We start from the raw sequence: 25,849 nt of genomic DNA, 5'->3' as shown, positions 1-25,849 counted from the left end.
CCTTTCCAGGCTTGATCTGCAAAATCAAGCAAAATCTGCTGTCATGAAGTCTGTTTTCTTTGATCTGCATCTGATTCATCCATGCTTTGCTGTTGGAATATATGTTATGCCTCCACCAGAAGAGGGGATGGACGGGTGCATTTGCTCCAACTTATTTTCCTCTCTTGCCTTATCAGGAGTCTTCACAATCATTCCACATGAGAGAAATAACCCAACATCCCCGTTCTGAGTAGGGTCACCTGAAGCAGGTTGCCCAGGACTAAGTCCAGCTGGGTTTTGAGTGTAAAATATGGAGACTCCACCTGGGAGTCTGTGGGTAACCTGTGCCACTGGTTACCCAGAGACTCTGTGGGTAACCAGTGCCACTGTTTAACCACCCTCATGGTAAAGAAAAAGCATTTTAAGCAGAACTTTCTGTATTTGAATTTACCCCTCTTACCCATCATTTGGACCCAATCCATCTTCTTTACTGCTTCATCAGGTATTAAAACACATTGGCAATAACCCCCTGAGCCTTCTCTTCTCCAGCCTGAACAAGCCTGGCTCTTGCACCCTCTCCCCCTCATCAGAGAGGCTTCAATTCCTTTATTGTCTTTGCTGCCCTTCACTGGATCTGCTCCAGTATCCATGTCTCCTTTTTACTGGGAAATCCAGCACTGAACACAGCATGCCAAATATGCCTCACTGTGGCTGAGCTGCAGGAATACCCTGGTCATTCTTTTAACAACTGTTCTTTCAGTTTTGCTAATCCCTACAACAGCAGCATCTCATATAAACTCCCTACCAAACCAGGAAACTGCCTTTCCATTGCACACTTCAGCCATAATTTTCAGACCTTTACATTTTCATGTGAACATACCTCCAATTCCTACAATGAACAAGAAACAGGAACATTTTCAAAAACTTTATCCCATCTTTATATTTTCTTCAAAATAAAAAGTCATTTGTGTTCTTGAAAACAATAACAGGTCCAATCACTTTTCTGAACCATATATATAAAGATAAATAGAGTAAAACATACAGTTCTGGGATTTAGAAAGCTAAAAGGCTCTTCTAGGACTGATTTATAGAAAGGAACAGACCCAGAGGTAACAAACTGCTTGAGGACAGGCCACTCTGACACCTCTCAGTGGTTTCAGATAGTCCATTTCTCTGTACGAGCTTCCACACTTTTGACCAGCCCTTCTCCCAAAATCTCAAAGTCTTCCAGAATTGCCTCCACATTGGGAACGCAGACCAGCTCGTTGTTCAAAGTTGTCACCTTCCTTCCCCTCATGTTGGAGACCTGCAGGACACAGAAAATATTGCACAAATGGGAGCACCTGCTCAGAGTTGCACTGCAACCTCTGAAGGCCCCAGGTAAGAGAAGCTCCTCTCCTGTCTTGTCACATCCAAACCCTGCTACACCACTGCACCCAGTTCCACAAGTTTCACTTCTCAACACCATCAGTGCTCATTTTTAGAGCTAAAAAAGTGCAAAAGTGACCCTTCCAGCCCCTTTTAGGATTTACCCTGGAGCCACAGTCCAAAGACTGTGAGGAAGTCAGGAGGCAAAGCAATGGCCAGGGGCATGGTGGAATGACAAGTGTGAAGATGCATGGCAGAGCCTAGGTAAGCAAGGATAATGCAAAAGGGATCACAGCACAAGGTTGAGTAAGAGCTGCCTCTGCTCTTTGGTGGGTGTCCAGACCTCAGGTGGGAAGATATCCTTGGCTCCAACAGTGGCAAAAACCAAACCCTTGTGTTTAATCCAGCCAGACTAAGCTCCAGTGCAAGACTCTCCTCCTCTGTTTCACCACTGTGAATAACTGGGTTTCACAACAGCAGCCAGGCAGAATGGCCAATGCCCTCTGGCTGTGAAGAGAGGGGAGATAAATCACCAGAGACTGACAGAAGAGCCTGGGCTGCCAGCTCTGAGCCATGAGTAACTGGTTTCTTTGCGTCTTTCCTTCATAGAAAGCAGCATGAATCACTCCAGCGTGCCTCACACCTGGCTTAACCACCCTCTAGGGTTTGCCAGCCCACACAGTGCAGCTGGAACACAGCTCCATGCATCAACGAGGACATGGGCACTCTGGACCTGGCTTCTGGTGGGTTGGGTATTTCTGGTAAGATCCCGAAGCCACAATAATGGGATCATCTATTTCCCTTCTCAGTTCTCCTGATGACTGAAGGCACATCTGTGTCATGGTTTCTCCCCTTCCAAGAAGCAACAGAACCATGACCTCCATTTCTCAAAGGGCTTTGGGGCTGATAAGAGTTGGACAAAGCAATTACCATACAGAAAAATAAAAAGAGCCCTTCAAGCTTTCAGGGTATAAAGGCAATACAAAGCTTAAAACAGAGACAAAAACTCACCTTAAAAGGCTGAGGCTGGAAGCTCAAAGGTTTCCACAGAACTGCAATCACTTCCCCTCCATGCTTGTCATAGAAGAACAAGGCAAGATCATCAAAGGCATTCTGGAGAGAAAACAAATACAGGTTAAGGACAGTGACCCTCCAGTGACAACCACTGAGTGTCCCTCACTGTGGTCCTCCATCAGCTGACCTGACATACTTTCCCAGTGTCCAGCAACCATATCCCAGATTTCACAATGCATGAGACAGAAAGAGGCAGCTCTACCCAGCAGGCAGTCCTGCCACAGTACATTTCATGGCACCAAAGACAAACACAAAACCAGAGGCCAGCATCTCAAGCTCTGCAATCTGTGCAACCAAGGTATCTTGGAAAGCTCCTTCTTCCACCAAGATAAACCCTACGTTTATCCAAAAATGAAACAATACAGCAGAGGTTTTAAGTAACACAATGCTCAGTAGGGTGGAAAGAGATGGAAAGCTCAAAGTAGGCACTGCAGCAATCTGTCCTCCTTGCCCCTTGTGTTTCAGCAGTAGTGTCAGTGACCATCTCCTTTGGTGATGCTGGGCAGCAGAGATCAAAGAGAGATGTTGCACAAAGCGATGACTAAACCCAGTCTGGCTTCCCCCAAGCCCATATCAGCCTGGATTCCCAGGGCTGCAAGGAGGCAGATGAGCATCACAGCAGAAGGAAACAATGCTGTGTGCAAGCAACTTCTCAAACCCAAAAGTCTGGCCCTACAGGTCATCACCCAACATGCTGACACCAACAGATGTGTACCCCGAAAGAAGCTGACCAAGACAGGCAAACAGTTGCTCCCCGATACATGCTTGTCTTGGAGATCAACATCAGGCAACAAGATGTATTTATCAGGCTGAACAAAGAGTCCCCAGCATCAGTACAGGAGAAGCTTCTGCACAGGGTTTCACCAGCCTTGGAACAAACTACTGCCCAGAATACAGACCCTCTGCTCCCTCTTCAGCCTTCTTCTCCACCACCTTGGTTTTCCAGCTTTTACCAAGAGAGGTCTCTGCTGGCATCATCGTATCATGAGGTTTTCATGAGGATGTGCATGAAAAGCAAATCAACAACAAAGACAAGCTTGGATGGGCTCTTGTATGGACATACCAGGATGGCAGTAGGAAAAAAAAAAGGTAGAGTGGGTTGGTGTTACCAGTGATCCTTAAGGGCAAGGTTGCATTTTCAGAATACAGATCTGACAAGCAAGAAGGGGCAGTGTTGTCTGCAATTTTCAGAGACAGATTTGAGTTTGGACTGTTGTTGCCCTCACAGAGGGCAACAAAATCAGGTCATCAAGATGGAAAGATCCCAAGAACTGCCAACTCATCCCACTCCATGGGCTTTCACAGGGGCAAGCCTGGTCAAGGCATTATTTTGCCCAACTGGCTAGAAAAACCACTGTCTAAAAATACATTGAGAAAGAGGTAATCCACCCTGGAATTTCTGTACTGAGAGCAACGGGTTATGCTCAGAGCCCAGTCAACAGGGAAGACTCCTCTTTTTTTAGCCAAAGAGGGAGGGAGGGAAGCTCAAGGAATGGCAATAAAGCTCAGGGCACGCTGACCGCCAAGGTGCAACTTTCTGAAGCAAAGGGCAGCAGACATGTGAGAACCTGAAAAAGCCCAGCTACTCTGCAGGGCGAGGTCTCAGCGCCACGCGATGCTCCTTGTGAGAACAGTATTTTTTACAGACACATCTTGCTGGACAGAAGCCAGCAGCATTTGCAGTAAAAAAACCCTCCCAGGCTCAGCTAATTTCCCCATAAAACTACTGTTTGGCCTGATACCCAGCAGGTTTTTTTTTTTTTTTTTCCCAGGCAGCAGGGAGCAGAGGACAGATGTTAAAAGGATGGCAGGGAATTCAAAATTTCAGCACTTGTCCTGCTCCCAGTGTCGTCCATGTGATAGTGTTTCAAACTGGCCCACCAAGCTGTGGAGTTCTTGAGAAATGGCAGCATCAAAAGGGTCACGTGTATTAGTCACTGCATTTCTGTTTGTTCAGAGGCTTGGGGAGTACAAGCAAACAGTTCACCCTCCTTTCCACATCCCATGTTCTCTGCCCAATGCCACTGGACTTGTCTGAACCTGCAAACACCTTCTTGCAAGAAAAGTTTCAGAGAAAAGGGAGAAAACATTTGTTCACTTCTCCAGGTGCTCTATCTTTGGTTGCAATTTAGCTTTCAAGGCCCACAGAAATCCCTGCCATCAACAAAACCTACAGCTGGTTCCCATCTCATAGGGACAGAAACCCTACAAGCTCAGGGTTTCAATTTGCAGAGGCCTCATTGTCCAGGGAGTAAGTGTATATGGCACCTGGAAGAAGATTAGAACAAACTCTGTAAGAAACGATCTGAGTTATAGGAGTGAAAAGGGTGGAGAAATGTAGTGAGTAAAACAATGCCTGGATCTAAAATAGGATTACCAGATTCAACAGCTCCATCTGAAGCACGGATTTTGCAACGAGCTAAATGACATTTAGTTAAGTATCTACAAGTTGTTAGTATCTCCATTGTTAAGTATCTACTTGTTGCTAGTTAAGTATCTTCTGTGTAAGTATCTACATTGTTTTTTAGAGATAGGGCTTTTTTCATCTGACCCTTTATCCACCCATTTTTTTCACTGCTTCTACCAAAAGATTAGGCTCATTGCATCACAGATGCTGGAAGAGCCTTTTAAGGAGGTCTCTGCACACAAAAATGTGTCTACAGTAGTATTTCCTGGTTTAACAGGAGCTCAGAAGGCAAATGAATCAATAAACACTTGCTCCTAGAGAATTTTAAGTGCTCCTAGCAAGGAATCCACCAGTATAAAACCTTATTAAAGCTACTTACTTACAACAAACAACTACATATTTGTGGTTAACATTTTGAGGTTTCTGTCACCCTCTTGCGACCTGCCCTGAAGTTCCTAGTTATTGACACAGAGAGAGCCTCCCCCACAACCCAACAGAGCAAGGAGCACTGTCCAAGGAACACCAGGCTGGTGCCTCTGTGACTTTCTTTTAAAAGACAAAGGAAACCCTTAGGTTTGGGATTCAGCTGATAAAAGGTTTCAAGTTGAATTCAAACTAAGCAAACTTTTCCACCTGAGAGCTATACACACATCCTTGTCCTGGGGCTTTGGGGCAGCAAGAAAGAAGCCACTTGTGTCCTCCTGGCTGCATCAGCACACATGTCAATCCACCAAATCATTAAGACAAAAGTCTTCTGTCACTTCCTACACAACAAACCCTGCACAGCCTCTGGGAGGGCATTACCAACACGGAAGAAATGCAGCCACAAGTCCCCTGTCAGCTCAGCCCAGGAGCACATGGGGCTGATGCCCCACTGAACAAATGGGCACACACATGTGTACCTGCCCTCAGCCCCTGGCACTATGCTAAGGGTCTGGTGGCAGCACTGCAGCCCTGAAAGTCGATGATTGATTTCCTGACACCTCTGTTCTTCCAAAGATGCAGATCCAGACAGGAAGTTTCCTGCCTGACATGAGAGCCCACAGAGCTTTTTCAGCTTTTCCCTGTCTACCTGGTGTCACCATTGGAGGAGTCAGCCCTTTCAGTCAAAACAAGAAGGGAGCAGACTGACCTGGAAAGATTTCACTAATTACAGCTACATCACATGATCACAGCTTACATGTTTTAGGAGATAGAGAATTTTTATTATCATTAATTCCTATTTAACATGCAGTAGCAAGAGACACATTTTTACACCATGGGAGGAAGAAAGGAAAAGGCTCAAAGTCTTCCTGATAGGTCTTGCCGTAAAGTGCAAGAAATGCAAAACATTACTTTAGAGGGATGTTTATTGTAAACATTTTCCTGCTCATCCACACAGAAAAGATCTTACAAGATGGACAGCTTCTCTGCCACAAGCCCTTCCTCTGGCATGTACAGCCCAAGAAAGCTAAATCTCAGTGAATGACAGCACATCCCATCAGTGACCTGGTGGGACCCAAGACCCAGTAGGAAATGTCAGGTCTATTACAGCCATAACAGACAGACAGATGGACATGGCACAGGCAGCTTCATCCAATTTACCCCACAATGAGTGAACAGCTCAGGGAAGTGACCAGAGCCTTTGGCTTTTTGTGGCATGGCAAGCAAATCCACAATCCCTGTGTCCTCTGGATCGTCTTGCGTCCAGAGGATAGCCAAATCACCCTGGAGCAAAAGCTGCACGGACTGAGCCTTCTCACACCACATCCCCAGCAAACACAGGGGTGTTCAGCAGCTCCAGAGCCACCACAACACAGGTCAGCAGCCATGAGGAAGACTCAACGGGGGCCTCATTCCAGGCACTTAAATTTAATTTAACCTTGATGGAGAATCCCCACCAGGAGCCAACCCAGGGTTTGCTCAACCAGGCACTCTGAACTGTAGGTGGCAGGGAGGCTGCTGATGGGCTGAATCTCCAGGGAAGCCCTCTCTGTGGAATGTCTAGCACCTGCTTTCCCTCAAAAGTGTCTGTCTGCAAACTCTTCTCATGTGGACAGGATCACAGAACAGGCCTTCTCTATCAGATCTGTTCAATTTGCTGCCTGAATCCCACAGCCAGCCTTTCATCTCTATGCAGAGCCTCTCAGGCACCAGAGAAACTCAGGCCAGTTCCTGCAGCACATCTTGAAAAAGGAAAAATTCAAGCAGTCAGGACTCAGCACCTCCTCTCCTTTCATTTTCTACTCTGATTAAGGTCCCTGGAAAAGGCACAGAGCAATCCTTCAGCTCCAGAGCATTAGTGCCTTGCTAAACCGTTTGACTTTAGAAGAACAGGGGCAAACAGGCTGGACAGAAGAGTGGATCTCTTGGTTACTAGTCTGAACTAGGGGAAGAAGCCACTCCCTGCCCCTCTCAAGTCAATCAAAACACCAAGGCATTTAAATCCTGTTTTCCTGTGGAAATCTCAGTCAAGGGCAGATGTTTCTTTTCTGCCCATAGAAGAACACAAAATCCCACAGCATCTGTGAGGCAGATGTCTCCCTTTGTTGCTACAAACCCACCATGGCTGCACTGTCAGCCATGGCTACAGCCCTGTTGCTCAGTTCTGTGGTTTGTGCTGTTAAGAGAGAGCAAATTACTCTGAATCAAAGCCAGTCAGTTCTGCATCCAAACTGCCTTCTCATCCAAGTTCTCTCAGAAGGATTCACTGCTGTCACCACACTTCTTTCTGGCACCAACTTCTTGCAGGGTTTGGATCACCCCCAGGGCTTCCAGCCCACAGGACAAGGAAGAGCTGAACACTGCTTAGAGCAGCAAGAGCCAGGGAAGGAGAAATAAAAGGTGCTGGAGAGGCTACCAAGCAAAGCCAAAGTCAAAGAAAAGGTCTTGCCTTGGAGCAACAACATCAATACACTGAGACATGAAGTCAGATGATTTCTAATGGATGAAGTAGCTTCTACTGACAGCTCAGCATCAGCAGCTTGCAGTGGTCCTGCAGTGCAAAATCAGCTTTTGAGGTATTCCAACCTAACTGGATACGGCTGAGTTCTCTGAGACCATGTGCAGCATCACTTCTGTGACTTTTCCAGGAAAAGAAACACCTGTTTGCCTAGAAAAGCAGATATTTACCAGCTACTGATCTGGATGCTATGAATGACAAGCAAACTGTTACTGGAAGATATCTCCAGTATGATAGATATTGTTTGTTTTCTTGTGGCTAAGAGCCTTAAAGACAAAGAAAAGCCTCCCAGGCAGAGATGCTGAGGCAAATTTCAGGCTCTCTGCCCCACAGCTCACTCTTCAGAGAAAGCTGCAACCAGTTCCTGATCTGTTCCCTCCTAAGAACCTCACATGAAATAACAAGGAACACCAAGAGAATCAACACTGCTTCCACAAGCCATGTGACTTTTGCTCATATCCATCTTTCTTCATTGGGGTGTTAGCATATTGGATTTAGGAGCAGCTGTAGAAACCACTCTGTGACCAATACTGAACTCCTTTGGCTCACACAACCACTGGCCTAACAGCAGAAAGCTTACTGGGACCATGTCATGGATATCTGTACTTCCCCCCAGAAATTGTATGTGGCTACTGCCCAGCATGCACACCAGCTGGTGGAGTAAGCCATGAAAAGTGAGTTAACTAGAGACAAATGGCTTAAAGACACTTTTGTGCTGAATACAATCTTCTTCAGCAAAAGCTCCTGGTGGTTTCTATCTGAGCTCATCCTCACATCACAGCAGCACTTCCATTTCCATGCAGGAGGTGGTGTATTCACCAGGACTTCTGTTGGAGAAGCAATGCCCATCCCATGCAAATGCCTAAAGATGTCACTGGCCACATCCTGCACCAGCAGGCAATCCAAAAGCCAGAGGGGAGCTCCCCCATCTGCCTCCCCAACAGGCCATGTTTACCCTCAGCTCCTGGAGGTACAACTGCACAGGGTCATAATCCACTACAGGAAAGAGGATATTCATGGCTGAGCTGTTCTTCACCACGCCACGGGAAACTGATTTCACCGGCCGGTCCACGCTCTCCAGGAGCCGAGGAATCTGGTTGGGATTCAGGTGGATCAGGACATCATAGAAGTCCAAAGGAGGGCGGAAGACCATCTGCAGGGAGAAACAAACAGTGCTAGCCAATACAGGACACAAGAAGGCAGGAGGGGCAAGAGAGGTTTCCCAAGTCCTTGTTTGCATTTTGTCTCCTTCTCCTTAGGAAGCAGTAAACCAAAGACAAAATTTTTGTGAGATTAATGTTACAAGTTTGCCACAAACCACAGGAAGCCCACCTGAGTAAATGCTAGTAGGGTGGGCAACTGAGAGGAGGACAAAGAGGTGAGCTGAGACAGATAACAGCACTGACGTGGCAGAGTCTCAGGATGAAGAGGGGAATTTAGAAGCAAACAGGAACTGAACAACACACAGGGGAGAAAGGAGCTGTTTAATAATGGGATGGCCCCATCTGTCCACCAGGACTTGCCCCAGAGAACAACAGCATCTTACATCAAACAGATGGAGGGTGAGAGCAAAACCTCATTAATGGAGAGGAGCAATCCCAGCCACATAAATATTTGGACAGGCAGGATCTAGCTGTGGATACAGCTGTATTAAAATGGAAAAAAACTTAAAACTATGAGTACATTTTCAAATGGAACAAATGATGCAGAAACATGAAGAAAAGCATGGGACACTGCTCATCTTGCCTGGAACTGGTTTACTGCCAGGCCAGGGAGAACGCACATGAAGAACATCAATGACCAGCACTGAGTCAGTCCTAGCTCTGTTCCACACAGACCTCCTGTCCCACCCAGTGATCAAGTCCATGACTTCCTGTGTGTGCCCTGGGAGCAAACCCATGTGTGCATCTTCATGACAACAGGCATGTCCCCATGGGACCAAATGCAAAGACAAAAAAAAAACAGCTTGCAGCACTCTCTTAGATACAGGAGGCAACTGCAGAGGAGGCAACTCCAAACTAAACTGGAAAGGTTTTTTCCTTCTCCCTGCCTCAAGTTGTGCCCTGGAAACAACATCCCATGTTTACCCCTAAAGAACATCATAGGCCTCCATAGGGAGGACACTGGCATGGTCTAGAGAGATTCCATGGCAATGAGAAACATTCCCACTGCAACGGAAAGAGAAAGGAGGAGTCCCAAGGAGGCTGAGTCAAGGTGTTGGGAGGCTGCTCTGGCCAGGTTACAGTTTGTTTTAGAAGCTAACTATCCTCAGCTCACAATGTGCCACTTGAATTTCAGTCTTGGGCCAGCACTGTGACTGCAATGCACTGGACATCCCTCATTCCTTCACAGCCCTGTAACATACAGTGCTACTGCCTCAAGTGCATCTTCACCTCATAACACTTCTAGTGCAAAATAAAGCAGAACAGAAAGCAGTGTCAGTAAGCCCTTTTTATATTGCTTAAGCAGAAAAAAAAAATTCCACTGTATGTGCTGCTTTCTGGTTTTGGTTTGGAGTTTTTTGTCCCTAATGTGAATCTGCCATATCTAACCACTGCTTGGCTTCTTTAGTCCTTTGAGATTCAATTCCCTGGTTCACTACCTAGTACACCAACAAACTACCTTTCAAAACACATGTATCTCCCTTCAAAGGGCAAATACATATACATCTCTCAAGAACACTGCCGTAATGGATGTTATAGTTTACTTGAAGAATGAAATCACTGAGAAACTGAAGAGGTTAAACTCCATAGGGCATTACTCCTCCGTTCAAACCAAAATAACATCCTCCTGAAGTGCTAGTACTGTCCTGACAAAACCTTCAACACCCTGAGCTTGGTTAGAGCTAAGCACACAAGCCAGATTTCCACAACTATTCCAGAACAGTCTCCCAGAGGAATCATTTGATCAGGTCATGGGCACACCAACTGGTTTGGCACAGGAATATTGTGGGTTTTGCTCATATCTCAGGAAAACTAGAGAGTACAGAATAAACTTGTCCTAGGCACCCCAAGCTGCAGGGCAGAGCTGGGTCCCCCAGAAGCAGAGTGGCATAGCGGGACACCAGCCTCCCTCCTCCCATCCTTGCAGCTTTACATCCCAGGGCAACCTCATGGCCACAGCCTGAAACCTCCTCATACATCCCAGCAACTACCACCAAAGCCCAGTCTGCTCGGCCAAAGCCTGAAAACCCTCATGCTGCTACCCCAGGGGGTCACCTTCACATCCTGGTCGCTGAGTGGGTCCATGAGCTGCTCCTCCAGGGCACGGAGAGACTCCAAGGCGAGCAGGACTAGGCGCTGCAGGATCTGGGGAGGGAAGGAAGTCAAAGAGTAAAACATGGCAGTCTTGGATGTAACGGAGACATGGGGCTCTAAGAGCTGGCTCCAGCTCTAGGAGCAGAGAACTGCCCCAAGGCAGCAGCTACCAGAGGCAAGGGGACAAAGGGCCAGCTCACCTGTGCCGAGGGGCGCTCCCGGGTCCACATGGAGCTCCACTGGTCTTTGGGGGTGGCCAGGAACATGACGGGGAGGCGAGCGCGAGCTGCTACAAACTTGTTCTTGATCTCCGTGCAGTCAGAATCTGGAGAAGGCAGGCAAACAGGTGAGATACTCTGTTCCATTCACAGCCCTCTGATCTCCTCATCCCCATCACAGCCAGGAAAAGGCAGCACAACAGAATTTATACTCTCCCACCCTTTGATCCCACAGTACATGTGAAACCAGAGCTCCTTCACCTCAGGCTTGTGCCGCTCCTATCAGATGGACCTTTGCTCTAAACCCACTCAGGTGATCTCAGGCATGGTAGCTACTGAGACTGATACAAGCTGGAAATTCACATTATAAGCTAGTGACATCTTGTATTATCCAAAGAGTGCTCTATCTTTTGTCTTTTATTTCCCCTTGAAGTGGGGAAAAGCTCTTTAGCTCATTAAAATAAGTTGGACGGCACTTTGGAAAATACTCGTTTTCAAAACCCAATTCTCTCCCAGACACCTTTACTTTTTTTTGTAAATTAGCTATAAATGCTGGGTGTAACTATCTCCCCCATACCAGGACTTTGCAGAGCTGAGACAATCCCATGGTCTCCTGTGGCTCCAGCATGTACCCAAAAGACAATCAACAGACAAAACACTAGAGGGCAGAAACAGACTGCTTCAAAGACAACACCACATCCAACACCACCCACGCTTGTCACAGATTTCAACAAGACCAGAAGCAGCAGACCATCATCACTGAGATCCATCTCTTCAGAGGCAGGCAGGGAAAAAAAGAAAATCACACACGGCACAACCAAACCCATCCTGCAGGCAAGTGAAACATGACAGGACAGGAGCAAGGGAGTGGAAAATCTCCTTTTCATAGCACAAGCTATGATGTATCCAAGAGATGTGGAGCCAGGCACTGACCAAGGAGGGCTCAAGAATCTCATGCTGCAGCTCTCCTACCCACTGCCTGCTCACCTGTGAGGCCAGTGTTTAGGTTGACTATCAGAGGGTTATTTTTCCAGTCAAAGGTTGCCAGCAAGTTGAGGAAGCGCAGGAACCCCACCTGTGGAGAGCTGCAAGCAGGACAAAACAGCTCAACATCAGCATTTGTTCTCCAGGGAGCAAGAAGGGCTGCACTTGGGGGTGACTTAGTGAAGGCCCAACCCACATGCAGCTCAACAAAGGATATCTGTGATGGGAAAAGGAAGTTCAGAATGAATTTGAGACACCTCCCCATCTCCAAATCTCCAGGGAAAGTCTTTTCACCCTTCTTCCTCATTACTCAGGAAAAAGAAACCAGCAAAACGTAAATTATAGTCCCCCCAACTCCCACCCAGCTGCCCAATCTCCTGATGCTCTTTCCACCCAGACTGCTGGGTGTGGAACAAGGAGGAGGTGGAGAGAGGGCTACTCCCATCGCTGGTACAGGTCTGAACACCAGCCAAGTTCCCAGAGCACCTCTTCCCCTGCAGCACAACACATGGACAAAGCCAGATAGCTGGGAAGATGGGGATTCTGTTATTTTAGGAGACAGGAAAGCATTCTAGGCATCAGACTGCTGTTCCTGCTACTTTGGGAAAGGAAACTGCACACCAAGTGCAAGGCAGAGTAACCTTTTGCCTCCACATAGAAGAAAAACATTTCCTTTAACTTCATTTCACTTCCTCTGGGCCCCATAACATCTGTCTGCCAGAGGCTAGCATTTACCAACACACTGATCCATTCAGTTTTCAGGGCCCAACCCCTTGTCCTTCCCTTGGAAGCCTTCTCCAGGAGGGAGGCTAGAGCTGCCATCACTACCTTAACATCCCTCCCAGGGAAGCCAGGAGCCCCAGCACACTGGTAGCCACAACACAGCCCTCACCCGGCTTCTCCTGGCCACCACTCCCAAAACAAGGGGCCTCACCAGTCCACCAGAAGGCACAAGACACCCTGCAGTTGTGCCACCAGCACTTACAGGCCACAAGGACACTCACTCCGAGCCTTACCTATTTACCACATCCTCTGCAGTGCACAGCATAGGAAAAGCCACAGCTCTCAGTGCTAAGCATCTCCATCTCCTCTGGCAACTCCCAACAGAACTTGGGACAATATTTTGGCAGCACAGGGGCCTCATGCTCCCTGCTGTGAACCCTCTCAACACCTCCCACCTGAGCAGCATCCCACCCTTCTTCCATGCCATGCAATGAAAGGCACTAAATGCCCCTCAGGCCAGCCTGAGCTCCTCACCCTTACCTGGGTGGTGTGAAGGGGGCTGGGTGGAGGAAGAGAAATGCCACAAGCAGATCCACACACTCCTCAGAGATGCTGTCACTCAGGAGCTGGGCACTGATCCAGCGCTTGGCCAGCCGGGAAGTGCTGCCAAACACAGGGTGCTGCTGCTGGAGCCTGTGAGGAGGGAGACATGCCACTGCTCAGCCCACACACCCCAGGACTCACAACAGCCTCTTGGCACTTGGTGAGAAAGAAGAGAGGGGCAAAAATCTGTGAGGAACACGTACACAGCATTACAAGAACAGAGACTTCCAGCAGATGCTGAGGTATTGGAGGAAGAAGGGAAAATGCTGCCTCATGCTCCCCTCTAAGCATGCTGCATTTTAATATTTGTCTCCTCACATCAGTGACTTCAGAGTGAGAATTGGTGTCACTAACATCCCTCCCTTAGTCCTTCCAAAGAGCCTCTCACAAGGCTGGCTGAAGGGCCACTTCCCAAACAAGCTCCTCTACCCACCATCACCCTCCAGGACCCAAGGGCACCTCCATGTGGGTTTCCAGACACGTTCCACGTTGTGCTCTCTCAGACACTTTCTGGTTCACTTACCCATGCAGTGAGCTAGTTAGATAGGGCAGATGCAATGTTTCCAGCTCCAGCTGCCGAGATTCCTCTGTGTCCTGGTACTTCAACATCCCTTCTGGAGTGACCACCTCCTTCAAGATCAAGGGCTCCCGGTGGTAGGCTACTTGGAGACGGAAAATGTAGCCATCCTGAGATGGGACACAAGGCAAAGTCAGGCTGGATGGTGACATAAGCAGCATGACATGTGTTATGTTGTTCCTCAGGAATACAACAGCAGCATCCTGACATCAATGCAGTCTCACCACACTCTTCCCTAGGCCCACCATCCAAATACTGGTTTTGTCCAGTGGGGCCACTGTCACAGCTCTCCACCTTGGTAAGGTCAGGCCTGGGGAAGGTTCTGGGGACCCCCCTACCTTGTACACGTCAGTGTGGGTGACTGCAGGTCTGCAAACCAGCTGGTGCTGCTGCTGGAGGAGCTCAGCCAGCTGGAGGTGGAAAGCAGCCTTGATGCGCTTGATGGCTCCTTTGTCCTGTGGCCACTGGCCACTGCCTTCCATGTGGCAGACGACTGGGACAAAGGGAGAGAGAGCAGGAGGTCAGTGAATCCCACACAGAAACAAGGTGTTGGATAGGGGTGTCTGGAACTACAGGTTACAGCACAAGGCAGGAGAAGACAGGGTTCTGCTCCTGCCTGTAGCACACCAACACAGTAATAACAGAGCCAGGACTGATGCTTGCTTGCCTCCACTTCCCTCCAACAGATCATCTCCCACTCATATCTTACACCACTTACTCTTCAAAGGTGTTATGTAGGCTGGGCAGGGCTTCTCCTCCGAAGGAAGCAGAAAGTGCTTGCTTCTGTTATGGAAGGAATAAATTGGCTTCATAGGAATGGGAGGAAACACCTGAAAGAGAACAGCCACCCAGCAACTGAGAACAGGGTGCAGAAACCTCTTGGAAATGTGTATCCCCTCACCCAAACCTCCCACACCACCCAAGCCCTCCAGTACAGAGGGTTTGGTCAGCTTGTGCACAGTGAGCCCAAAGGACAGAACAGCAAAGAACACCATATTGTCCCAAGGGCTCTCAGGAGCCACAAAACCAGAGAGTGACTCATTCTCTCGGCCCTCCCTCACCCCAGCTCCCTGCAGACCCCCAGGCGTGGCCATGCCCCAGGACACTCACGTCTGTGTAGCGCAGGGCTGGATGGACACCCTGCACAGCCGTCACCGTCAGCGGCAGCTCCTTCAGGTTCCACAGCTTGCGGCTCAGGTCATCGTAGGAGCAGACAACACTCACCATGGCCTCCTCGCCCGTTCCCCCTGCCTGCAGACACACAGGGAGCCTCTCCAAGCACCTCTCCTGCTCCTGCACTCAGCACACCTTCCTCATGGGCTGGGATCACAACCAAACCCCAAGGAGCCAACACTGCCACCCCAGGGAGCAGCTTCTGGCAAGAGCGCTCAGCAAAATGGGAAGGTAAGAAAGAGAGCAAAGACAAGGGCAAGGCTGTCTGCAATTCCCCAGCAGCCACAGGTATCCCAGAGGCAAAGAAAATTATTTATTTTGCAAGACACTAAGGCAGCACCAAGAGCTGTACTGCCAGCAATCACTATAGTAAAGGAGAAGCCAAGAATGATCAGGGAATAAAGAGATCATACACTGGCAAGGTGAGAGCAGTGCTACTGTCTCCACAGCAGTTACCACGGCACCAACAGAGTCAGCAGGTAACAGAAAACTCCACTGACTGCATCCTTAGCCAAGGCAGAGCTCTGGTGTGTAGCAACAGCAAAGAAAACATTCAGAGCACCACAGAAACCCTGCGGAGGGCAGCAGAGAAGCACCAGAAGGAGAATTGGTGCTGCCCTTACTGCTTCCACCTCCCCAGATAACAGCAGAGCAGCCTGAACAGGGAGGACAAATTGGTGACACCAAACCACCCAGCTCAGAGGCAGCTGAGTCACACAAGGAGCCAACCTGCCTGGAGTTTTCCAACCTGGGCTCTCTGGCGGAGCAGCAGCACCCTCTGTGGGTATGCCATGAGCCACAAACCCCATCCTGATTGCACCTTCCTCTGCCTTCATCCTGCACATCCTCACATTGCTGGCTCCCCAAGCTGCCTGCACACAAACAGCTGGAGGAGCAGGTACCCATGCACCCACCACCCCACACTCAACAGCAACTTTCTCCTTTGTTCCTCAAGGACTGACAACAATGGAACCCCTAAGCACCCCTCAGGCTCCACAAAAATGCATCCCCTATCAGACTGGGGGGTATCAATCCTGCTAACCCCAGACCAGCCTGAAGGGACACATCACACAGACCTTCCTGCCTCACCACACAACAGGCTGTGAAAACCAGCATCTCATCCCAAATCTGGCACACAGCTCTGCCCAGACCACAATTGGTTCTGGCACAGGAGATCCTTTCCATCAATGCACACCCCTTCGATCTGAAAAAGTGGAAAGGAAACAATTTCCTCCTCCTTCCAACAACCAGGTAAAGAGCTGGTTGTACTGATGCCTTTTTGGGACTACATAAAATTGGAGGCCAGACAAAATTAAGGCAATAAAAAGTGGTTATATTTACTGAAGGGCCTTCAGGTACACATTTTCAGGCAGATGAAGCCCCCCTCAGGGGCTTCACCCAAAAATGGATGATGGGTCATGGGTTTTCATTCTTTTATGAGTTTGGTTCATTTGCATATTGGCAGTTAATCTTCCAATTACAGCTTCAGGTAATGAAGACATTTACTCCATGTTTGCTCCCTCTCCAACTCACTTTTGTTTACATTTCTCAGGGCCTGAGACAGTAAGTTATCCTTCATTTCCAGGCCTAGAGAGGAACTGTTTAGTCTAACCAAAATGTAAAGACAGTAGTTAACACTCTATATGGAGTTTAGAGTTATACACTAAAGAACTGCAGGATTATAAATATATGAAAAATATTAATGCTAAAATCCTAAATGCTAAAATCCTGATGCTAAAGGCATCAGTACAAAAAGACAAACGAAGTGTGCCAAAGTGCTCATGGCTCATCTCCAGACTTTAATTTCACAAGCTGAAAAGCAGAAGTTGTAAGGAGGGACATTTCCCAGCCTCTGAGATGCATCTTTGTGTCTGAAAGTGCAGTTTCTTTGTTTCAGCTGCACATTCAGATGGAGCACAATCTAGCACTTTGCAATATGCCAGGAAAGATCCTTTTCTGGGGTTTGCCAGCTGGACCTAAGGGATGGCAGCACAGAATTGTCTGGCCCATGCAGTACCTCAGAGGCGCAGCCAGAGGAACACTGTGGGACAGTAATATATGCTCAGGAATGTGGACAGAGGGGCAAAAGCAGTGAGAATAGGACAGTGGGGTGCTTGCAGGGGAAAATGAGGTCTGGGGATGCTAAGGCAGGAGGATTTCAGCAGTTATGCATTGGCTGCCATGAAAGACTTGGCAGATCCTTACCCTTACTACATTCTCTTGGGAACCACTCAGCTGTTTCAGTGCCACTCAAATGACCTCCTTATAGCCCTTCCCTCACTGCTCTTCCCAGAAAGAGCCCCAGCCCCACAGAGAAGCAATCATACCTCCTTCCCAGTCCTGATCACAGATTCCAGCAGAGCTCCCGTGTAGCAGATGGAGGACTCAGGAATGTCCGCATGGCTATGCAGGGGAAGACAACAGAGCATCAGAGCTACAACATGCCAGCCTATTGATCCTATTGACACTGTATGGGTCAGCCCAAGGATGAGCAATTCCTCTCCAAAGGAAGGTCCTGGTGAAAAGACAAATTTCTGCGCATTCCTCTTTGCCCAAGTAATCCACTCAAAGTGGACCAGTAATTTGTGCAGCTTCACAGGATGCAAAGCCAAAGCCACCAAAGTGCAGCCTTTGCTCACAAAACTCATCCTCAAGTCAGGACAAAGAAGCACAGGCAAACCCTCCTTTCTGTGCAAGAGGGCCTCATTTTTGGCAGATGATATAAACTGCTGTAGAGGCTTTCCAATGCCATAGGGAAAACACAATCTTGTGAACCACTACAAGGTCTCAGAGGATTTCACAAAAAATGTCCTGCAAAGTCCAGACAGCTTCTCTTCCAGCTCTGAGGAGTGTCCCAGCACCCCATCCATATGGTAAGGGCAGGACCATGCTGCCTCCTTGCTCTTTGCATTACATCCAGCAGAGGCTACAGCACCAGGTGCTTGCCCTTCCCACCCATTCTTGAGAAGCAGCTCACAACATTAGGACAACTAAAATGATCTCACAAATCTGAAACAACCCACAACACCCCACCAAGCATGAAGTTGACAATGGGGTCATCAGGGACAGGACACATGGCAGGAGCAACACATGGAGCAACCCACAGCTGCTGCTCAGTGCAACTTACAGCTTCAGCAGGTGCCTGATGATCTGCTCAGGAATGAGGCGCTTCTGGCAGGCAGTGCTGGCCTCCCACACCACAGCCTCACAGATGCTGCCATCCTGGAACCGACGCAGCTCTGACTTCTCTCCCCAGAAGGTCCGGAACTCCAAGGCCTGTGGGGGGACGTTGACCAAGCCAGAGCAGGGACAAAGGTCATTTCTGGGCCAGACAAAACCTTCCCAAGATTACCAGCCAGCCTCCCAGCTGTCTTCAACCACAGCACAGCACCAGCTTTGCTCTTACTCAGCACAAGCAGGGCTCCCCTCACCTCGGGGTGATCAGCCTGAGGACCCTTCTCCAGTATGCTGGCAGCAAACTCTGGGACAAACAGGAGACCAAAGGTCAGAGGCCCGACATCCTTGTGTTTTGGGGGCTCAGCATCAATCGGCCACTGTGGGAAAATGAGAAACGTGAGGCACAAGGAGAGGTGAGGTTTCTGGAGCAGCAGCTGCTGGGATATTGGGGTGCTAGATGAACCTCCTGCTATGTTCTCCCAGGGGCCCAGACAAGCACAGATGGGGAAAATCTCATCTAATAGGTCTCCCCAATTACAAGAAAAGCTGTCTTCACCCTTCCTCATTACTGGACCAGGACTTGTGCCCAGACCAAGCAACACAGCTACAACCCACAGCCCAGTGCAGGGCCTCAGGTTCCATATTCCCAACAAGGGAGACAAGGGAGACATCCCTGTCTCCTTCCCCAGTGAGCAGGGATGCCCTCCCTGTGCTCTGTAGTGCCACAAGAGACAGCTGAGACCCCACAAGCTGCAAAGGATGCAGTGTCATTGCCAAGCTGCCTTACCTCAGGGATCTGGGGCAGGGAGTGAGCCACAAGCTGTGCTCTCTGGGACAGACCACGTGCCAGCAGCGAGACAACGAAGGGCAGAGCTGCAGCCACATAGTTCCCACCCCGATCCATCAGCTCATTCAGCAGCTGCATCTTCTTGCAGGTACCCTGCAGCTTGGAGACATGCTTCAGGCTACAGAGAAGAAGAGAAGCTGGTCACCTACCTCTGCCACCAAATCCTTTCTGAGAGAGGGCTATGTCAGGATGGACAAAATGGGGAACTGAGGGTCATAGCCCAGGATGGGTGCTACAAGAATGCCCTCTGGTGTCTCGGGAGATGCTGGTCACTGTTTCCAAAGCTTAAACATTGCTCCCCTCTCCTCTGGGAGGCTATCTAGACAGTAAAAGTGGAACAGCCCAGTGCAAGGAGGCACCAGTGTCTATCTCAGAGCTTAGCAGAGCCACTTCCCACCGGGTAAGTTCAAATCTAACCCAGACCAAAGCCAGGAGCAGCTCACTCATCTTTGAGCAGGCTGCCTCAGCAGTGCCCCACCAGCACAGTGAGACTCACTGGAAGACATGGTCAAAGGTCCTGAGCATGGGCTTCGGGGTCATGAGCAGCACCTGAAAGCCATCCACCATCCGGTCATCCAAAATCTCCATAGAGCGCTTGGCTTCAAACTGGACCTGAGCAACGAGGGAAGGCAGTGCAGGAGCATGAATGCAAAGGGAGAAGGAAAGCAAATCCCTCCAACAGCGGTCACTTGTACTCCCCCATCAACAAGGGCGAGCCCAGTTCCACAGTCAGCAGCACACCTTGATCCCAGTCTCTGTCCTTAGCACGAAGCCAAGTAACAAACTGCTCTCACTGCTGGCCAGTCAGTCCCTTCTTGATATCCCTGACAACAAGGTGATTTAATTTTTTGCTCTCCTACAGAACAGTTACATCTGCCAAACAGCTGCTTGGTGCACAAAAAGAGGGAAAAAACTTTCCCACACCACTTGAGGAAGACTTGGATGTAGTACTGGTAAGGCAGTACTACATCCAAGTCTCCAAACTCACTTCCAAGCTTCAAAGCTGGAGATGATAAAAGCTTAGAAAAACACAATGAATGCTCTACCATGGTCCTACATCCTCCTCAAAGACATCTAACCATCCTCTGTCTGAGCTCACTCCTAAGACAGCACCTCAAGAAGCCACCACAACCTGCTCAGTACCTGGTGGTATTTGCTGGCAGTCATATCAGCACAGAGATTGACCAGTCCAGAGGGATCCACAAAGACCACTTCAAATGCCTGGTGGAAATCATCCAGGACAGGCTGGAAAAGCAAACACGGTCCTTAGTGTTACAGTGCACCACGTACACCAAGACACCCCAAAACTGCTGCTGCCATCTGCCATCCCTGCAACAGGCACATCCCAGCCACAGGAGCAGTGGCAATACAGACTCAGGCATAAGACCCCTCAGAGGGCTGCTTACCAGGGAAGGATCAGCATCCTTGGCTAGACTGATCCCTGTCACGCTCAGGTCAGTGGTGGCTGTGCACAGACAGGAAAAAACAAGTCATACCAGCATCCCCATCTCTCCCCCTGATGACAGTGGCACAGTTATGTGCCATTACTACCGAGGTCTAAGAATATCAACAGTGCTACAATACAATGCTGGCCTCCACCCTATGATGGGAATCACCCACTGCAAGCTGCACCATCCAGCCCTGCTCTGTTGAGTCATCCCCTCCTGTCCATCCTACCCACAGGGGCTCAGCACAAAAGAAAAGCCACAATGGCCTCTCTGCCTCTTCCCCCACTGTGTTCAGGCTTTTTGCAGGGACAGCAACCCTTCCTTGTCCAGGGAGACCCCTGGAAACTCACACAGGAATTGCAGAGCGCTCCTCAACACCTGGTAGCCACTCATCATCTTGACAATCTTGCGCTTCATCAGCAGGTAGGCAACAAGCATGGAGACCAAGAAGCCACTGAAGCACCCCAGGCCCTGTGAAAACAGAGGTATCCCATGGCAGCCTGCAAGTTAGGATGGGGCCTACATGAAAACCTAACACAGCTCAAAGCAAAGCCACAAGCCACCACCCCGCCCACCCAACCAAAACACCACCCTTCTGCCACAGGAAGGAGAACAGGCTAAAGGCAGGTGAGCCAGGTGAGCAGAGCCCACCTTGGCATAGGACATACCTTGCTGAGCTGACGCTGGTTCAGCCAAACTTTGAGGAGGGCTAGACCATCTTTCATGCCTGGGAAGTCTGTGGCTGCATTAGACAAGAAATGCAGGTGGGAGAGCATCACTGTGTCACAGAGGATGGAGTTGTTGTAGTGTGGGGTCGGGGGCTCAGTGGTTCCTGTGTGGAGAGAAGACAACATGTTGGACCCAGCCACCAACAAAACACCTGCCCACAGAGAAGGGCTGCAGTGAACCGACCCACAGGCACTGGGAGCAGTCTCTGTCTGAAACAAACAGCCTCATGTTCCCCCAGCCCTAAGCTGTACCTTCTTTGGGGCTGCTCTGCTCCATGAACCAGGCGGTCCGGACGTTGTTCTTGCTGGGATAGAAGCGGCTGGGTTTGAAGAGATCCGAGTTGAGACAAGCATGGAGTCTGACAGTGACAATCTTCTCATCCTTGCCTGTAAGCACCCAAGGGGAGATGACAGGAGGAAGAGGTGTCAGAAATTAAACTGGGAAAACACGGAGCATCCTCAGCCTGGCCAAAGGCAAAAGCTCCTTCCCACCAAAGTTCCACACCAGTGGAAATCATGTCAGAGCAGAGAGTGACCACATCCAAGAGCCAATGATGACCTTGAGGTCACACTGCTCATGCCCCAGCCCCATTCTCCTCCCCACTGCTCAGTCTGACAGCATTGCCTGCCGTGACCTTGCCATGCCAAGCTACGTCTGTCCCAGACCCTAACCCACTATCTCCTGAGGGCTGTGCCAACAAGCAACACTTAGCAGACCATCTCATCTCATCAGGGAAGAGACCAACTGCACACAGGTTCCTGGGGAAGGCAGGACAGCAGGGAACAGGGCTGGGGAGAGCAGGAAGGAAGGGCAGTGCTGGATACAGGTGTGTTTTGTAGCATTTAGTTTTTTACTCCTTGAAGTACCCACAGGACATGCCAGCCAGTGAGGCCAAGGCTGGAGAGCCCAGCCAAGCTCCAGAGGAGGACTGGGAAGGGGAGAGACCCTGAGGACTAGACTCTGGGTGAAGAGAGAAAACAGCTGAGAAGCACCCAAAATTTATCACCAATTGTGATGGCAGCCTCAGATTGATCCCTCTCCAAAGGGCATTAAATGGTATCAGATCACCACCAGCACCCTTCACCCAACACCAGTACCCAGTCACACCCCACACCAGAGCAAGGCTCAAGTGCCACCTTGAGGCCTCAGGAGCAGGATGGGCTTCAGATGGTTGCTGTTCATGTAGGCAAACTTCACACTGCCAAAGAGCTTCTCCTTGGACAAATGCTGGGCAATGTGGGACAGGTACAGGGCTCTCTTCCGGTGGTAGCGTTGGTTCAGGTTATCTTTGTCCTGAAAGATTTCCTGGGAAGAGAGACACAGGACAATGCCACCTCACCTGCCTGCCGTGTTCAGTTCAGCCCGAGGCACCCCTGCACCCACAGCTCCCCCTGGCCACACAGGCAGCCCTATCTCAGCCCCAAGGAGCTCCAAGCTGGTCAGGAGCTTGATACTGGCTCACCAAGCTCCAGGACTGCAGGCGACAAGAGCAGTCATGCAGCCAAACAGGGTGTGCTTGGTTTCAAGCTTTTCTTACAATTAAGTCTGGGCAGCAAGGGGAGGTTACCAGGCTCCAAGCATCTCCCTGCCTTTAACACAGTCTCAGGAGCTGCGGTAGAAGTGCAATTGGGTACAAAAGCAAACAGCATGCATCTCCCCGGCAATGTTCCATCCAGGCAGAGAGAAAGAAGATCCTCATGAGGAACTAAGACCAAACAGCTGCTCTGATAGAGCAAGAGGCCAGCCCACACTGCCCAGCTCCTTTTGGAAGTCATCCTGCATATCCAGATGCTGCCACCTCACAGAAGAATGGAGTGGACAGCACAGGAGTCATGGAGGACAGGAGAGGACAGGGCTCTGGCAGGCCCCAGGCCATTTAGGAGGTGGCATGGCCAGACTCACCCGTGGCATGGTCACTGCAATGTCCACGTTGATGTCTGGCCTGACAGAGGTGCCCAGCAGGTAACTGCCCACCACCTTCAGCTCAGCTGGGGGCATGAAGCGGAACCTTCCCTTGACATGGAATGGCACCTGCAGGAATGGGACCTTCACATCCTCAGAGAGCCAGGCCTGGTCAGTGAGCTGGGAACAGACATGACACACAAAACACTCTGAGCATCACCAGCAGCAGATGTGCAGGGACCAAGACCCCACTCCCCACACAGCTGCACACAGAGCCTAAAGACAGTGTCCCTCCTTTTCCCTCAAAGAAAAAGCAAATTATTATTTTTTCAGCCCCTAAGGGAGACAGTCCACAAGTAGCTCTACTTGCAGAGCAACAGCAGAGCCTGCTTCTGCTGGAAGGGCAGAAGGACAGGACAGGGGTCTTGCTACCTCTTCCATAACCCTGGAACATACTTCAGTTTCTAGAGTCTCTGGGATGGCACTCAGCAGGCTGTTAATTTCATGGAGGAAGGCATCAATCTTCTTCTTCTTTTTCTCCTTCAATGTCACCTCCTTCAAAAGCTCTTCGATCTGTAGGAGGAAAGACATTTGTAACACTGGAAATGCTTTTACCTTGTCATCCAGCACCAATCATAAGCCTGCTGCAAAGGACACTGGTGAGCTGGGGGACACACTGAACTCTCCTTAAACCCTGCCTGGAGCTGGCAGTTTGATCAGTTCCTGCCATTTTCTGTGAGTGCTGGATTGCAATCATCTCCATCCCGACCAAGGTCCAGGCAAAAAGCCCTGATGTAATTCACACAAGCACAGCTCTCAGGAGGGCTGCTTGTATGACAGAGAACCAGCTGCAGGAAACAACCACACAGGTTCCCACAACAAACCAGGCCCTAGAGATCCTGCCACGGACAGCAGCAAGTAACTAGGAGATCAAAGCTGTTCCTCACAAAAATCACCAATGTTAGAACCACCTGAGGAATGGGGTGCCATATGGAGGGACCTGGGCAAGCTCAAGGAGTGGGCCCATGAGATTCAACAACACTATGTGCAAGATGTTGATCCTGGCTTGGGGGATGAGCAGCCCCAGAGCAGCTCTACCCAGAAGGACTTGGGGTTCTGTGGGTGAGAGGCTGCACATGCCCTGCCATGGCACTCACAGCCCAGAGAGTCAAACGTGTCCTGGGCTGCATCCAGAGCCCTGTGGGCAGCAGGGCAGGGAGGGGATCCTGCCCCTCTGCTCTGCTCTGCTGAGACCCACCTGGAGCACTGCATCCAGCTCTAGGCTCCCAGCATGGGAGGGACAGGGACCTGCTGGAGTAAGCCCAGAGGAGACCACCAAGATGGTAAGAGGGATGAAGAACCTCTCCTATGAAGAACGGCTTAAAGCATTGGGATTGTTCAGCCTGGAGAAAAGAAGGCTCTGAGGAGAATTACTGTGGCCTTCCAGTACCTAGAAGGGCTACAAGAAGGCTAGAGAGGGACTTTTTATGAGAACATACAGCGACAGGAAAAGGGGCAATGGCTTTGAACTGAAAGAGAGTAAGATTAAAAAATGGGATGAAATTCTTCCCTGTGAGTGTGTTGGCACAGGTTGCCCAGAAAAGCTGTGGATGCCGCATTTCTCAAAGTGTTCGAGGCCAGCGTGGATGGGGCTCTGAGCAACCCAGAGGTGTTGCGGAAGGAGACCCTGGGGGGAGGCTTGAAACTAGATGATCTTTAAAGGCCCCTTCAGTCCAAACTGCTCTATGATTCTATGATCCAGTTACCAGCTGATCTTCCCCTAACACAGACCCAGGTCACCTCCGACTCCCCGCTCCCCCCGTGGGGCAGTGCGCGGCCCCCCCGGCTGACCTGCAGGCGGAGCAGGCTGGAGTGGAAGAGATCCTCCGTCTCCTTCAGCTGGGTCAGCTCCTCGCTGGTCGGCGGCTTGTAGAGCTCGGCGCGGCTCAGCTTGGCCGGCTGCGAGGCTGCGGCTGTCGGGGTAGCCCTCTTCCCCCGCCGCACCGCGCCCCCGGCGGGGGGCTCCGGGCCCTGCTCCGCCTCCTCCGCCGCCTCCGGAGAGCCCTGCGGGGAGAACACAGCACCGCACGGTTCAGTTCGGTTCGGCTCGGCTCGGCTCGGCCCGGCCCAGATCAGCCCCGCCATCCCCCCGGCCCGGACCCGCCGCCTCTCACCGCCATGGCCGCCGCCCACGTGCACCCCCGTCACCACGTGCGGCGCCGCGCGCCCCACCGGCCGCCGAGGGCCGCTTCCTATTGGCCGCTCACGACGGTGCGATGTTTCCCATTGGCCCTGCCGCCCGTGCCCGCCCACGGGGGGCGTGCCCGCGGCGCCGCTCTGCTTCCGCAGCAATGGCGGCCCACTGCGGTGGCCCGGGTTTGCTGAAATCACCGCCTTTCACCCCAAAACTGCCGCTCCCGGGGCAGTGTGACGGACTTTCGC

At 50.3% G+C, this 25,849-nt stretch overlaps 1 protein-coding gene across 1 annotated transcript; it reads right to left on the bottom strand.

The window, feature by feature from the left end:
- Positions 1-889: 889 nt before the first annotated feature.
- Positions 890-25,602, bottom strand: NOL6 (nucleolar protein 6). Its single transcript, XM_050987023.1, has 26 exons — positions 25,582-25,602; positions 25,259-25,471; positions 23,864-23,980; positions 23,408-23,587; positions 22,642-22,810; positions 21,757-21,891; positions 21,445-21,608; positions 21,127-21,247; positions 20,735-20,793; positions 20,472-20,573; positions 19,825-19,940; positions 19,269-19,446; positions 18,736-18,858; positions 18,432-18,580; positions 17,632-17,707; positions 15,242-15,382; positions 14,850-14,961; positions 14,470-14,624; positions 14,078-14,241; positions 13,492-13,644; positions 12,232-12,329; positions 11,227-11,351; positions 10,988-11,077; positions 8,725-8,922; positions 2,359-2,460; positions 890-1,285 (listed from the first exon to the last, which is right to left on the bottom strand). The coding sequence occupies exons 1-26, from the start codon at positions 25,585-25,587 to the stop codon at positions 1,136-1,138; spliced, it is 3,396 nt and encodes a 1,131-aa protein (XP_050842980.1). The 5' UTR covers positions 25,588-25,602; the 3' UTR covers positions 890-1,135.
- Between the last annotated feature and the right edge of the window lie 247 nt (positions 25,603-25,849).

The sequence above is a fragment of the Serinus canaria genome, chromosome Z (assembly GCF_022539315.1).
Source record: "Serinus canaria isolate serCan28SL12 chromosome Z, serCan2020, whole genome shotgun sequence".
In the NCBI taxonomy this organism is placed as follows: Eukaryota; Metazoa; Chordata; class Aves; order Passeriformes; family Fringillidae; genus Serinus; species Serinus canaria.
This window is presented reverse-complemented; position numbering and strand designations above follow the sequence as displayed.

Coding starts and splice junctions, on each gene's coding strand:
- NOL6 (XM_050987023.1), bottom strand. Junction 21,248..21,444: donor ACCAGCGTCAGCTCAGCAAG/GTATGTCCTATG, acceptor CTGTTTTCACAG/GGCCTGGGGTGCTTCAGTGG. Junction 20,794..21,126: donor GAGCGCTCTGCAATTCCTGT/GTGAGTTTCCAG, acceptor GTCTGTGCACAG/CCACCACTGACCTGAGCGTG.